General features: G+C 36.6%; 1 protein-coding gene across 15 annotated transcripts in view; it reads right to left on the bottom strand.

Annotated features, from left to right (window-relative positions):
* Positions 1-16,876, bottom strand: part of LOC131037827 (calcineurin B-like protein 4) — a 247,356-nt gene that overhangs the window by 11,089 nt on the left and 219,391 nt on the right. For 6 of the 15 annotated variants that reach the window (XM_057970057.2, XM_057970052.2, XM_057970054.2 and 3 more), the window contains 2 exons: positions 4,765-4,845; positions 4,551-4,663 (listed from right to left, as the gene is read on the bottom strand). In XM_057970057.2, the coding sequence (XP_057826040.1) occupies positions 4,551-4,663; positions 4,765-4,845 (194 nt within the window). Of the gene's footprint in view, positions 1-3,370; positions 3,806-4,550; positions 4,664-4,743; positions 4,846-16,876 lie in introns of those variants that run through there. The other 9 variants (XM_057970058.2, XM_057970060.2, XM_057970061.2 and 6 more) reach the window with 7 other exon arrangements.

Here is a 16,876-nt window from a genome sequence, read left to right as displayed (position 1 = left end):
GGAATGGTTACTTCATGAGTACGATATGCACTAAAATGGATGCATTTAAAATGCTTTAGAAACATTCAAGTGAATTCAAATTGTAGGGATGAATCCAAAATTATACTTCTTATACTCTGGCAGCATGCATGTAGAACGTGAATGCAGTAACAAGGCAAGTGAATTGTTTGACATAACGCCACAAAGAAATACAATCTTGTTGCATGCCATGATCATAAAGATTCTCTCAAAATGAATTTTATAAAAGTTTTAAAAGAATCCAAGCAATGTGAGTGGCAGGTGCAAAGCCGCATTCTACAATCCGTGCTCTATTTGAGACATACGCAAAATATCCAACCATTGGCATCACACCTGAATTGTTTTGACAAAATACCTTAGAGATATGCCAGCTCAAGGAATGCAATGATTACAAAATCATCACAAAATAGACTTGGCAAGGAAACTCTCAGAAGTTTTGATAAAATGAAGTTGCGTCATAGACTTTATATTTAGCCCTAGCAAACTATATCCAAGAAAAGGGTGTGATGTTGAAAAATATGTTGTTTGTTGTCCGTTGCTTGCTTTACCTCGAAGCCAGATTGAGTTTATATGGTTTAGCTGAAATCTTGGATACTCTTATTATAGATTTGTTTGATGAGCATGAAGGTGCACTATGTTGAAAATCTTCCATGACAAAAGAACTTGACTTTGGAAAAGATTCTACAGAGAGGATTCATTAATATTTTAACTTTGTGATGAAAAATGGCGAAGATGAGATTTTCTATGAAGTCATTCCCACATAAACTTGAAGGAATATATCTCAATTATAGGTATATGAATCACAATATGATTTATTTTATGTAAACATGAGAGCATGTGATGGATTACAAGGTCCAATATATTCACGAAATACGATGTGTACTCAAAAGATTTGTTCTTTTTGGTGTTGCCTCTTAAGAGTCATAAAATATGGAGCTATTGTAGGAGGGAGAAAGAAGTGAATACTCTAGTTCCAATAGAAGTGATCTTAATTCAGATGCATCCTCACCGAATGGTCAAGGTGGCAATGAAGTTGGGTATGATTGGATTGATCATATCTTTTACAAGCCTTACATGTTATTTTATTCAAGGAAAGAGGTGCTTAGAAAATGCAGTTAGAATGTATGATTCGGGCATGTATTGGAAAAGACATAATGGTCATCTTGACAAATCAAGTAACTTGCACTTTCTTTGGAAATATTGGATTTAGGTCACCATTTTGGTAAAGGTGACTTTTTGTCACTCATTGTAACTAAAGGTTAGGAATTCGATTTTTTCTGAGCATAAGTGTGTAAGTTATTAACTCATTGACATTCACGCATAAAAGAGTTAGTTATTAACCCAGGATTAAAGTTAGTTACTAAGGTGGTTATTCTGGGAAGCCTATAAATACAAGGCTATTTGTAATGTAAAGGGGGAGAGACTTTTTACAAAAGGGAAAACTCTGCTGGAATTCTAGGAGAAACCTGTAATGGCATTTTGATTTGCACTGTGTATAGAAAGGATTTTGGACTTGTATATTTCCAAAAGTATAATGAAGAATACATCTTAGTTCGTATGTTCTAAATGTATTTGTGTTATTATTGCCGATTTCTCATATGTCAAATTGGTAATCTTTTTATGCATATGTGATTTGTACAATTGATGTGATGATGCACAAGCAACCTTTGGTATCTCAGTTTGAATGTGTTGAAGTATCTTATCTCCACGTATGTTGAGATTTGTCATTCTTCTTTGTCGTCATCTCATGGCTAAGCATATTACGTTATAAATTCCCCTTGTAATTTGTTGCAAATGTTGAGAAATCTCAATTGATGGTCGTATGTTTGTTGTTGGGGTTTCTATCTTTATTTCGTGTTTAAGTTCTACTTCTTCTCCTTTATGTACTTTCAGGTTAAAAGTACACAAAAAATCCTAAACACCCCTATCATACGAGGGAGCTGCCCCTCTCAAACGCAGAGGAAGATCGTGTTTCAGAGAACGATCTCTCCAACTGCTGGAACATTTGTCACTGCTCATCGGGCAAACAGGGTCAGTTTCAAGTAAACGACCGCAGTGACAAATCTGTTTACCAACAATGTGTGAACCGAAGGAGATACACCTGGTTGCAGTGAAACACATTATGAGGTACCTACAAGGTACTCTAAACCTTGGTCTCAAATACGAGAAGGTTGATATAGACCTACATGGATTTACAGATTCAGATTGGGCTAGAAGTGTGACAGACAGGAAAAGCACTTCAGGGTGTTGCTTCAATCTAGGTTCAACTATGATATCTTGGATCAGCAGGAAGCAGTCTTCTGTAGCTCAAAGTTCCACTGAGGCAGAATACATTGCAGCTTCTATGGCTGCCCGAGAGGCAGTATGGCTTAGGAAGTTGCTAGTGGGGTTGTTTGGAGAACCTATGAAACCCACTGTTATACACTGTGACAACCAGAGTTGCATAAAACTTTCAGTAAACCCAGTGTTTCATGACAGATCCAAGCATATTGAGATTCCATACCACTATGTGCGAGATATGGTAGATAGGAATGCAATCCAATTGGAATATGTTTGTACAGGAGATCAAACTGTAGACATTCTGACCAAACCCCTTTCCAGAGTGAAGGTTGATCACTTCAAAAAAGGCTTAGGTATGATAGAAAGGTAATTTGCTTTGTAATCTATATTTGCATACCTATAAGATGCTTAATGTGTAAACCTCTTTGTCATGTTCGGACAATTTTTGGATTCTATCCCCTGGGTTCACATCTAAGAGGTGACGATCTCTCAAGATAGTGAACACTTGTATGTGGACATTATAAGGTGACGATCTTATAATGTCCAAACCAGTTATCATGTTGGATCTCTGGTGGATCATGGATGAAGCCATGATTGTGTTATGGTAAAACATTCATATGAAGTGTTAGTGCACTTGCCATAACTTGGATAAAGGTGAGAATTGAATATTTTCTCATATGATTATCCTTAAGTATTACGTGATTAGGTAATACTGGTATCACGTGCTGAGGTGATATCCTATCATCACAAGACTAATGTGATAGACATTTTGTATCACGTGGTTAGGCGATACTTCATATCTCATGAGTAGATGATATGATCCCCTAGAAAATTAAAATATGTAAATGAATGCTAACCATCAGTTGAATTGTGATGCTTGATACACTACTCTTATTTATCTTACCTAGCTAAGAGGGAGTGTTAATGTATAGATAGCTTCGGTAAGATAAATGATTGAATGAGAGATAAATGAAGTCTCTCATTCAATCATTTATCATATCGATTATTAAAATGAATAAACTCAAGCATTCAATTGATAAACATTCCTTTTATTTTAACTATTCATTATCATAGTATCCAAATTTGATAATCTATTCATATTCACCGATTGACAAATCGAGTTAACTCTTACAAATAAGACTTAATGATTATCGGTTAGACTATCATTTAATATTGAGATTAGTCTATGTTCACACCGATTATATCGGGTGTTAAGGATAGTGTAAGTATAACATCGTTTGATATACACCGATTATATCGGGTGTAAGAGATAATGTTAATATAACCATGCACCACCGATAATTATCGGGTGTTTTAATATGCACCGGTTGGTAAATAAAACACCATGCACCATTATCGTGAGGGGGCACGATCAAGTGATGTCTTGATCGGCCATGTCCAAAAGACATGGCCGGTCAAGGCATCGCTTGACCGCACCCAGCCCACTATATATGCCAAATGAAATGTGTGAGAATGGACATTGAAATTTATAAATGCTCCTCCTCTCCTGCCACATAAAAGAAGACAATCAGATTTATATAATAAATCAGTAATAAATACAACAAAATCAGTTACTTGAATATAACTTGCATATTGAATGTAAATTGAACATCATTTACAGTTACTTCAATAAGATGCGTGGCTTTTGTAAGAATTGCATGGTTTCCATTGGTAAGACTTATTGCCTTTTTAAAAATCTTTTCAAAAATTCTTTAGGAATCTTTTGAAAATAATCTTTCTTGTTTTAAAAGTTCAACCTAATGTTGTCCCACATAACTATGGATGGATAACAATCTATTTAATCAAATCTTGCAAAAGGTTTGAGGAACTTTTTGGAAGACTTTGTGCTACTGTTAGTCTTTTGAAATTTCAGCAAATATTCCTTTAGTAATGCTGCTCTTGGAGATTGTAAGCCTAAGCTAGCACATTGTCTAAGAGCATAAGGGAATATTCTGTTTGTAATTTTTCTCATAAACTCCATAAAAATCCATTTGTGTTCCCTCCAGTTCTTTATTTCCCATGCTGAAAAACTTAACACATTCTAGTTTTCGCTATCATGTCAGAAAATTAGAAAATTTAAGTTGTTCATTTTGCAGCTCCTACACTTTGGAATGTACCACTATCAATCAGCCCGCACCCACATCATGGAAAAAAAAAGTTCATATTTTTTGTGACTTATAATCTTATTATGTAAGTTGAATTGCCTTCTCCAAGATCAATTAAATATCACCACTGAAAAATCCAATCATTACCTCAAGTAGGGGAGAGTCATATTCTTCATTATGGGTGGATTTTGTATCACAAATTCCTTCCATTCTTGGAGATCAATTTTGCCGTCACCCTTTGTATCTACAAAAGAAAATGTCTGCATTTGAAAATGAAGAAAGGATTCCAAAAATATCAGATGTTTACATTATAAGTAAAATATGTTTCAACAATCACAACCTAGTCCACATAGTCCTCCACCTTTTCCACTATAGATTCTACAACTTGTTCACTAAGGTCCATCTCTAATTCAGACATGAGAGCTATCACCATCTGTTTCACCTGTCATAACCAGAAACATATGATGTCAAACAATTTACTCATTCTCATTATTATTATTTTTATTATGTAGCTAGTAAGATACTTAAATTTCCAGGCTAAAAAGCCAAACACAAGCAAGCATCTGAGCCAACTGATACTAATACTTAGTCCTTTATGGGCAATAAAATAACTTAGCTACCTAAGAGTATTAAATTTTATAGCAGAATCCAAATAATGGAAGATCAAAAGTCACTACTTAAGATACCACCTTAGTAAGTCACAAGGTTCGATTTGAGTTCAAGTTCGACAACAATAAAATTCGACATTAAATTCACCTTTTAAATTTAATTTTATACACACACAAAAAAAGAAGTCAAAATATATAAAATATTAAATTTTAATAAATGTTATTTTTTAATAAAATTTTGATAAAAATAAAATAATAATTTTTTTTATAAAGTCAATTCTGCACATTTAAGATTTTATAAAACATAGAAAGATCTAAAACTAAACAAAAACTTATAATGAATAAATTAAAATCGATGTCTTACTTGGGATAATTTGTGCAAGCATCGCTTTTAGGGTCCCTCTATGTGCGTTTTGTGCTGCAGGAGTGAGGAGTGTGTGTCTCACCTCTTCTTTCAGGGCTCTTTCTCTAGGACAATTTGACACTTTTGGTGGGGTATTTGGAATCAAGCTTGCTGGCATATCTCTTCTTTGGCTGAATTTTGGGAGCGATGGGGTAAGCCCCCTATTAAGACTTCTTTTCTTCAAATTGCTTGGGCTCTTGGTCCCACTTTCATCATTTGGCATATTTGGTTGGAAAGGAATCGTCAAATTTTTCATGATGTTAGGATGGTAGTTCATCATTTGTGGGGGAAAATTCTTCATTCCCTTTGTGAAATTGTCTTGGCAAAGTGTGATTTTACTGGAGGTGTGGATCCTAGGGATGTTGTTATTTGTAAACAATTCAATTTTTCTTTTCCAGTTCTAAGAGATGTTCCTTCTCTCGGAGGGAGGTGTACTAGGCAGATCATGAGAAATAGATGTCGACATCCTTTGTGGAAGATAAATCGAGAGGGTCGTTGGTCCCCTCCTCCTTTGGGAGTCTTGAAAATTAACACTGATGGCTCATCCTGAGGGAAATCTGGTCATGCTCGAATTGGTGTAGGTTGTGATAGCTCTGGAAATATTCAGTTTATTTTTTCAGTTTATAAGGGTTTTCATACCAATAATTTAATGGAGGTTCTTGCCATTTTGTATGTGTGTGGAACGTATAATTTTATACCCTAGGTTTGTTAATCAGACTTATATCTTTTAATTATGCCCTAGATTGTGATTAGGTTTGTCACAAATAAGTTAACATTCAGTAAAATCAGAAAGTAAATAATCAGTAGACAAACACACATACCCTGGGAAAACCTCCAAAGAGGAAAAACCAAGCATGAAAGACCCACAGGTCAGATTATATATTCTCCTCTTAAATGTACAAATACAATACTTAGCTTCTTTGTCAGATCTGATCCTTTTGCACAGCAGATCTGCTCTTTCTAAGTTCTCCAAGTTTGTACAACACCACCTATGTCCTCTTGAACAAATTTGCACAAGTCTGGTTGAATTCGCTTTCTCCCTTATGAAATCGCACCTTATTAGTAGAGTTGTTTTCACATTTGCTTGCTGAATGAATTGGTGATTATTGACTTGCAAAATGTCTTTATTTATACACATCTTTAATGTCATGTCCCCTCCTTGATCGTTATATATATCCTAAATGAAGTAATTATTATTATTAATTAATATAATAATAACAACGAACTTCTATTTGAAATTTATTTATTTATTAAATGTATTATTTAATTAATATCTATTAATATTTATTACTAATAATATTCAAATTGATATTAACTCTTACTTGGCATCAAAATATGTGATGTCCCCATCTAAACAATCAAAACATGATGATGCCTCTAAAAAAGAATTTAATAATAAATAATAATACAATTAGAATATAAATATATATATAACTAAATAAAGGAATAGAATGAACTAAATAAATCTTAATAATAATAATAAACAAGATTTAATATATAATTTATATTTATTAAATATTAATATAAATTTCATATTTATCAAATATAAAATATCAGTGGCTATCTGCATAAAGAATTGGATAGCAATGAAAGAGTAATAAAGGCAAAACACATATGGAACGTAAATGAAGACATATGGCCAGCCACGTAAGCAATATCCAAAAGTAAATTAGGCCAGAGGGAAGATTATAATCCCTTCGCTCATAGTAAAATTCCGCACAAAAACAAATGCAGATCGGTGAAGTATCGAAAAGTACTGGGAAGTAAAAGTCTACGGAATAATAAAGGTAAAATGTAACGTATACATATACAATGATCACACAAGAATATCATCGACCAAGGCAAGAATAATTGACGATGCTGGGTATAAGAAACATGATAATACCCAGCCAAACATCAGAAATAAATATATCCACTGCTACATCGATTGGAAAAAGAAGACCATCCATCTTTGAGGGATACATGATATTGTCGAAAGTTAAAATGTATTCATTGATAAGTGGATCAGTTATATTAATCATCGGAAGATTAATTATACATGAGTGATTAACATAAATGGATGCAGCGGATAGCATTAATTATCAAGGTTACGATTAGTATGTGTTAGGAAGGAAGGTAATCACAAAGATGAGACATGCCTTATCCACGTAACTTCTCATCCTAAGTGCATGGTATAAGAGGGCATTCACAATCTCTTTATTCATCATCAATTGACTTGGTGATTCTTTTACAACCTTATTGGGTCAAGGGAAGAAAAACGAGAAGATTAATTCAGAACTGTCATAAAGTTCACAGACAGCAACTTCCTTGTTATTGGTGGTATGCATGGGATGTGTTTAATAAGTATGTTTAATTAATGAAGTCTGATAATATCTTTATGCAGAATTTGAATAATAATATTAACATAGGCTGGAATAGGCACTACGGTAATACATAATTTCATGAGTGGCAAACCAGATCTGACATGTGTCAGTTCTGTTTGCCATTACCAGCCATTAAATATATTAATAACTAATAATGTTTTACCAGTGGTAGTATTAATAACTGATATAATAGGTTATCAGCAAATACATAAACCATAGGTAATATTATTTAATTCATTTATTTGTTTATGTATATTTATAGGAATAATATAAAGGTCAGAGGTGTAGATATTGATATAATAATAGATATTAGTATAGTAATTATAATTAATATATATATATCTCAATTCAATATGGGGAAGAAAAGGCACAGAGGATAGAAAGGCTGCTGTGTGGCAAGGAAGAAAGTCAGAAGCTACTACAACAAACTACAGGTAAGCTGTGCGAACATGTTATTATATATGTTAATAGATATATAAAATGAAAATGATAGTACTTATGTTAATGAATACCGTATATTTTTAATACATATATTAATGGATATAGTAAATTAATATATATATGAATGAATACAGTAATGAACAATCTAATACAGATATTAATGAATGATTTTCAGATACTAATGGATATGTATAGACATATGTTAAGGAATACGTATCAATGAATAGTAGGAATATAAATTAATATATGTGAATATTCGATAATGGACATTTTCTGAGATATATGTTATGGAATACATGTCAAGTTAGGAAGATGTAAATATAAATGGAAAAATCATAATCAACTATGAAAATGTAATATAAATGTGATTATATGATGGAGGCTATAGGAAGGAAACTCACTTAGTCTAAGGAAGGGATTATGATAATCCCTAGGGCAGTATATATACTGAATATCTATATGCATATATATGGCTTGGTTGATTAAGTTCATCCAAGAAGAGACGGATCTGGCCGGTCCCCTCTGAGGACTTGGATGATGGGATGCATCATCCAAGGCAAAGAATTGACATAGGGTCTTCCTTGGATGGCTTGGGTGTAAGAGGTTACACCCAAGACAGGAATCGAATTAACCTTCGATTTCCTGAAGGACTTGGATGTAAGAAATTACATCCAAGACAGGAATCGAATTAACCTTCGATTTCCTGGAGGGCTTGGATGTAAGAAATTACATTCAAGACAGGAGTCGAATTCGCTTCGATTTTTTGGAGGGCTTGGATGTAAGAAATTACATTCAAGACAGGAGTCGAATTCACCTTCGACTTCCTGGAGGGCTTGGAACCAAGATGGGTTCCAAGAAGGCGAGCTTCATGGCCGCCTAAAGACATACTTTCGTATGGCAATCGTATCCTTTTTATTAGATAAAAGTTGTGATTATGTTAAGTAAGTACTTGAAAGTTAGATTGCAATTTAGATTACTTATATATATATGTTTGTTGTATTCTAACAATCTATTTTGCAGGTTAATGATCTCTAACTAGTAGGGACATTACATTTAATCCTTAATTGTAAGTCGGCCTCCTTGAGTTTTGGCGCCAATATATTTGGTGGCGTGTATTTAGCATAACGTGGATATTGGGCTGGGCATATGTTAGGGTCACGTTACCCTAGGATAGGGCTCGGACCTAAAGGGGTTCGGATGTTGCCTTAAGGCAATCCGAACCCATAACCCTAGTTACAAACAACACTTCCTCTTAACTAGGGAAGAGGAGAATACATAATCTGAACTTTTAAGTTCCATCTAGCACACAAGCATAGAATTACATCTTCCACCTAGCACACAAGCATAGAAAGTGTAATACACCAGTGGGTCTTTACATTATTACAATTATCCATCTAGCACACAAGCATAGATTGGATATAATTCATTCTTGCACACAAGCAAAGAATGATTCAAAGTGCTACAGATAGAATCATTGAGATTGAAGCTCCTTCTCAATCAGGGTTCCGTTTTCCACAACACCAAGTCTGTCTTTGAAGTATTCGAACTTCACTTTGGATAGAGGTTTGGTGAGGATGTCAGCAATCTGTTCATCTGTGCTGATGTACTTTAGATGAATGGCGCCTCTTTGCACCATATCCCGAATGAAATGATAGTGTGTTTCCACATGTTTGGACCGATCATGAAATACAGGATTTACCGACATCTTTATACAACTTTGATTATCGCAGTGAATGGTGGTAGGACCACTAGCTTGACCAAATAGTCCAACAAGGAGCTTAAGAAGCCATACTGCTTCTCTGGATGCAACAGATGCAACAATGTACTCGTCTTCTGCAGTGCTTAATGCTACCGAAGATTGCTTTCTACATGCCCAAGAGATCACTGCAGAGCCCAAGTTGAAGTAGATACCTGAAGTACTTTTCCTGTCCTTGACACTTCCTGCCCAATCTGAATCTGAGTAGCCTTCCAAGAGGATTGCGGTATTCAGTGAATACTTCAGCCCATAGCCAATCGTGCCACGCAGGTATCTTAGAATGTGCTTGGCAGCAACCAGGTGGACAAGTTTAGGTAAGCTCATGAGCTGACTGAGAGCATTCACAGCATAATAGATATCTGGCCTAGTATTGACTAGGTACATCAGAGATCCAATCAACTGCCTGTACTCAGATGGATCTGCAAAACCAGAGTTAGCTGCAGAAACACTTAACTTCTTTAAGTTAGATTCCATAGGAGTATGCATAGGTTTACAATCCATCATCCTAAATCTTTTCAAAATATCAATAGTATATTTTCGTTGACTTGGAAAAATTTCATTGGATCTTTGTCATACTTCTAACCCTAGGAAGTAATGCATTAAACCTAAGTCCTTCATTTCAAATTCTGAGGCTAATTCCTTCTTACATCTTATGATTAATTTATTTTCACCAGTGAGAAATAAATCATCCACATATAGAACTAAAATAAGCATCTCACCATTATAAACTTTCAAGTAAATATTAGCATCAACATCATTCTTGCAAAATCCTAAGCTTAGTAAGTATTTATCAATTCTTTCATACCAAGCACGAGGAGCCTGTTTGAGCCCATATAAGGCTTTCTTCAACCTGCAAACATGAGAATCTCTTTTATGGATTACATAACCTTCTGGTTGCTCAATATAGATTTCTTCTTCAATAACTCCATTGAAGAATGCTGTCTTAACGTCCATTTGGTGCAGCTCCCAACCTTTGGCTGCAGCAATAGCTATTATAGATGTAATAGAAGTATATCTAGCAACAGGGGCAAAGGTTTCTTCATAATCTATTCCTTCCTTTTGAGAAAAGCCACGAGCTACAAACCTAGATTTTTATTTTTCAATACTACCATCAGCATTATGTTTAATTTTAAACAACCATTTAGAGGAAACAACAGACTTACCTTTGGGTCTGGGTACAATGTCCTAGACATCATTTTTGATGATAGACCCATACTCTTCATCCATGGCTAGTTTCCAAGCATGATGAGACATAGCTTCTTCAACATTGTAAGGTTCAAACTCAATGATATTGCACATCATAGAGATGTAGTTGGCATGATTTTGGAATCTCTTGCAATCTCTAAAGGTTCCTTTGGGAGCAGCAAATCCTTCAGCATCTTGAATCGTGTTTCTAACCCAAAGTGGTCTCTTCTTGGGGACCACAATATCTTGAAGTATATCGGTAGAGTGCATAGGTTCTAATGGGTCATTCTGAACTTCCTGATCTGGAAGATCAGTAGACTCCTCCTGAGTCTCAGGGTTAGCATTAACTATTGAATCTTGATTTTCAATCATCATATCATTATTGATGGTTAATGAACCTTTAGATCTTTTGAAAGCAATATCTTCTTCAAAAGTTACATCTCTGCTTACCTCAACATACTTTTGACTCGGAATGCAGATCCTGAAGGCTTTGGAAGATTCACTGTAACCCACTAAGATGCCTTTCTTTCCAGATGGATCCAACTTGGTTCGTTTTTCTTTAGGTACATGAACATACACCGAACTCCCGAGGATCCTTAAGTGACTGATGTCAAGTTTGATTCCAGTAAAGGCTTCTTCAGGAGTCACATCCTTTAGGGCACGATGAGGACATCTATTCTGAATGTAAACTGCTGTTTTGGATGCTTCCGCCCATAGAAAAGGTTGTAGATCTTGATCATGGATCATGGCCCTTGCAACTTCAACAATGGTCCTGTTCTTTCTTTCAGCAACTCCATTTTGCTGAGGATTGTAGGGAATGCAAAACTCCCTCTTAATTCCTGCTTTAACACAAAAGTCATAGAAACTACTTGAGGTGTATTCACCTCCATTGTCAGATCTCAAACATTTAATTCGATTTCCTGTAGTATTTTTAACTAAGGCTTTGAATTCTTTAAAGGACTTCTTCAGACTCTTTAGATTTAAGAAAATAGGTCCATGTTTTTCTAGAAAAATCATCTATGAAGATAACATAATATAGGAAACCGCTAGGGGATGCTACAGACATAGGACCACATAAATCTGAATGAATAAGTTCTAACCTTTCTTTAGCCCTACTATCGCTTTTATGAAAGGGATTCTTTATATTTTTACCCATTGCACAACCTTTACAAGCATCATCATGAGATAAACTGAGTTTAGGCATACCTTTAACCATTTTACCGAGAGTGGGAAGAGCTTGGAAGTGTAAGTGACCCAATCTTCTATGCCATAGTTCGCATGATTCAGGGGTCTCATGAATGAGAGCTTGGATTGGGTTAGCTGCAAGCTTATATAAACTATCACATCTATTTCCAATAATACGAGCAGATTTGAAATTAGATTTCTTAGGCCAAGCGAGTACTTTCCCTTCAGAAAATGCTATTTGCAACCCCTTATCTTCTAACGCAGAAATGGAAATCAGATTTCGTTTAATACTAGGTACAAAGAGAATATCACAGAGTTGTAAGGAAATACCAAAATCTAGAGTTAAGGAGGTAGTGCCAGAACCTTTTACTGAGTATCGAGCATCATCACCGACTACTACATGAAGGTTGGTGTCTTTTTCAATCAGATCTGAGAGATGCTCACGAAATCCTGAGATGTGTTTGGAGGCATCACTATCAAGTATCCACGTATTGCTGTCCGTAGGAACATTGCTGGATAGAGCAAAGATAAGAAGATAATCTTCACTTTGTTCGGTAACTTCATTTAAGTTGGCTTCCCCTTCCTTTGGGTCATTCTGACAATCTCTGGCATAGTGACCATACTTATCACATCTGAAGCAACGAATGTGAGAGGAATCTCTTGACTTTTTCCTTGGATCATAGGATGAGGATCTCAAGTCTTTGCTTCTCTTTTCTTTCTTCCAATGTTCACCTTTCCTAGATTTAGCCAAGAGAACATGATTATCTTTGTGAGAGTTCTTGAGTTTTCCTCTTAACTCAATTTGAGATTCCTCTTCGATGCAATCAGATTGAAGTTGTTCAAAGTTGGGACGATCGGCTCTTCCACCAATGCTACGAATGAATGGTTCCTATTCATCAGGTAGACCATTTAATGCAATCATAACAAGATCTTTATCTGAGATTTGGCAGTCAAGAGTGCTTAGCTTGTCCTTTAGTTCATTTATCTTCATGAAGTAGGCTATGATTGAGTCTTCTTCTTTCATTTTCATGTGAAGAAGCTGCTGTCTTAGACCAAGAGCCCTGCTGAGGTTGTTGACCTCATACATCCCTTCCAGGTGTTTGATCTTTTCCTTGGCAGATACGAACTTTGATATGACAGTGACAAGATGATTCTTGACAGACTCAATTATGATTCTTCTAGCCTTGAGGGAATCTTTCTTGAACTGTTTCAGCTCTTCAACATCTTCTGGAGGAGACAGACTTTCTTCTTCTACAAATTTCAGCAGATTATTCTCTTCAACGATCAATAGAATACGGACTTTCCAAGCAACAAAATCAATGGCTCCCTCAAGTCTATCTTCAGCCTTCAAACCTGACATTTTAGTCTGAAAACAAACAGCAGCTATATGCAACAATTGATTTGCTAGAAATTAGATGTTAGTGAAACCTTAGCTCTAATACCATGTAATTTTATACGCTAGGTTTGTTAATCAGACTTATATCTTTTAATTATGCCCTAGATTGTGATTAGGTTTGTCACAAATAAGTTAACATTCAGTAAAATCAGAAAGTAAATAATCAATAGACAAACACACATACCTTGGGAAAACCTCCAAAGAGGAAAAACCCAGCATGAAAGACCCACAGGTCAGATTATATATTCTCCTCTTAAATGTACAAATACAATACTTAGCTTCTCTGTCAGATCTGATCCTTTTGCATAGCAGATCTGCTCTTTCTAAGTTCTCCAAGTTTGTACAACACCACCTATGTCCTCTTGAACAAATTCGCACAAGTCTGGTTGAATTCACTTTCTCCCTTATGAAATCGCACCTTATTAGCAGAGCTGTTTTCGCATTTGCTTGTTGAATGAATTGGTGATTATTGACTTGCAAAATGTCTTTATTTATACACATCTTTAATCCTTAATTGTAAGTCGGCCTCCTTGAGTTTTGGCGCCAATATATTTGGTGGTGTATTTAGCATAATGTGGATATTGGGCTGGGAATATGTTAGGGTCATGTTACCCTAGGATAGGGCCCGGACCTAAAGGGGTTCGGATATTGCCTTAAGGCAATCCGAACCCATAACCCTAGTTACAAATCGAGAGGGTTGTTGGTCCCCTCCTCCTTTGGGAGTCTTGAAAATTAACACTGATGGCTCATCCTGAGGGAAATCTGGTCATGCTCGAATTGGTGTAGGTTGTGATAGCTCTGGAAATATTCAGTTATTTTTTTCAGTTTATAAGGGTTTTCATACCAATAATTTAATGGAGGTTCTTGCCATTTTGTATGTGTGTGGAACGCAGTTGTTCTCTTGGTTGGAGAAGGGTTATTTGTGAATCGGATTCTTAGGTGGTGGTGACTTTGTTGAATGAACAACAGTTAGATGATGTTAGTTGGCACTTCGCTATGGTTATGTGGTTCCTTGGAATCTGTTACTTTTAGTCACATCCCTAGGGAGTGGAATGGAGTTACTGACTGTTTTGCTATATGAGCTTCTGATCATATGCAGAGATGGAATATTGTGGATAGGGAGCAATTGTCTCTAGATTTATCTCAGTTGTTGAATCATTTAGTGGACGCTGACAGGGTTGTGCAATTCTTTTTCTTAACTGGGCATGTGACCCTTCTGTCTTTGTATCTCTTTCTTTGATTGAATAAATTTTTACCCCTTTTTTAGTCAAAAAAAAAAAAAAGGAGAGGAAAGTGCCAAATAATTGCTCCCATGGTTGAAGAAATTGTCTTGAAGAAATCCATGCCAAAGAATGTGTGGCTTGTGGTTTGTTCTTCCAACTCCTGTCACACATTGCAAAACAAATGTGTGGCTCATCCCTCGTGGGTCATACTTGCAGCTCCAGTCACATGCTGCAAAAGAAATGCTTGCCACAAAAGAAATGCCCTAGCCACCAACTATCACAATTGGACGAACTGTGTGAAGTCGGCAGCTAAAGAAATGTGTGCCCTAGCTTAATGAACACATTTTTTGACTACGTGGGCTTTGAAATTCTTTCAAATCTTGTAAACCCTAGCAAAAACATTTTCACAAAAATATATTTCAAAAAAAAAAATGATCCTTTTCTATATGAACATAGATGCAAATTTTTACGAACTTTATACCTGTTGGCGGTAATATTGTACGGGAATAAACAAATTAATTAGGTAGTACTTTACTTTGTTAGTAATGTAACCAAGGGATGGTAGTTATGGGTGTGACGATTGTCCCTTGCACCCCCTCGGTACCTTTATATACCATGGAAGGTAACTTGTAAAGGAACACAATTATGAATGGAAATAGTATCTTTTCTGTTTGCTTGATATTATCATCTGGTATCTATGGCATTATTGTTTCTCGTAAGCATTTTGTCTGTATGTTTTAAACTGTTCATCTAGAGGGTAAACATCTGGCGCCGTTGCCAAATTGAACATGGAATGACGGGAACCCACTACATGGCACGACAATAATGGGGCAACCAGTGAGTGAGGGAACCAGCAACAATCTCGAGGAAGAGCCGACGGAGTTGTTTGAAGGAGAGAGAGCATTAACAAGGGATTTCACGTGCATTCTCCAGGCATCCATCGAAACTTACGTATGGAGGGAGGCCACGACCGAGGACGTTCCTAAGAGCGTAGTGTGGATTGCCCTTGGCGTAAGTCCCGCCATAAATTGGTTGATGAACAACTTGCCAAAATTGCTGGCACAAGAATTCATTGCTCTCCAAACTCGCTGGGAAGAAACCTACCGCGATACCCGTCGACAGCAAATTCTGCAGCAATTTGAAGAAAGGAGTCGCCGAGAGGAGGAACGTGATGAAAGCCGTCGACGAACCTTCAACCCCACGGAAATAAGGAATTGATGCCCGTGATACTAAATAAGGATAGAAACCATGTGTCGAGGGAGGAAGAAGACACACACAAGGCAGCAGCAAGGACGCTGAGGTTAGAACAAGCAGAATGTCGACGACGACTAAAGAAACTTGCCGAAGAAAACACAACTGGCAATGATGGCTCGAGTGCTGAGGGCCAAGTTTCTGTACTAATAGAAACCACCAGGAAACGGTTGGGGGACCTTTCCCTAACATTGGAAGAGATTGGTGATGGGAGTATGGTAGAGCCGTACATACCATACAGAGGTGCCGAGACCAGGAAGGAAGAGGAGACAGAGACCGAGAACAGAGAGGCGAAGGATACCGGTGCGACCGAAGGTGTCGGGAGGACACAAGGTCACAATAGTAGAAGCAATCTGTTCAGTGCAGGCTCATCACACCCTGGTAGTCAGAGCAACTTGGTGGGACCCAATGGACCAAATCTCGGCGGAGTACCTTTGGGAGGACTAGTCTCTGGAGGAGGAGTTCCTGGAGGGTCAAGTTCGAGTTCCGGAGGGCAGATTGGGCCGCCACCAAGGAACGTGATGGCGAATCGGCAAAAATTGCCTAAGTTCACCAAAGACGAGAAAGAAGACCTTGTACGGCATTGTCGTACATGTGAGACAATCTGGTCGGCCAATGGCGTGGTTGACAGGGCGGAATGGGTGGTGCAATTCCCCGCCACC

Source organism: Cryptomeria japonica, chromosome 3 (genome assembly GCF_030272615.1).
Source record: "Cryptomeria japonica chromosome 3, Sugi_1.0, whole genome shotgun sequence".
NCBI lineage: Eukaryota > Viridiplantae > Streptophyta > Pinopsida > Cupressales > Cupressaceae > Cryptomeria > Cryptomeria japonica.
Note: the sequence above shows the minus strand (reverse complement) of the source record. Positions and strands in the feature narration are given on the sequence as shown.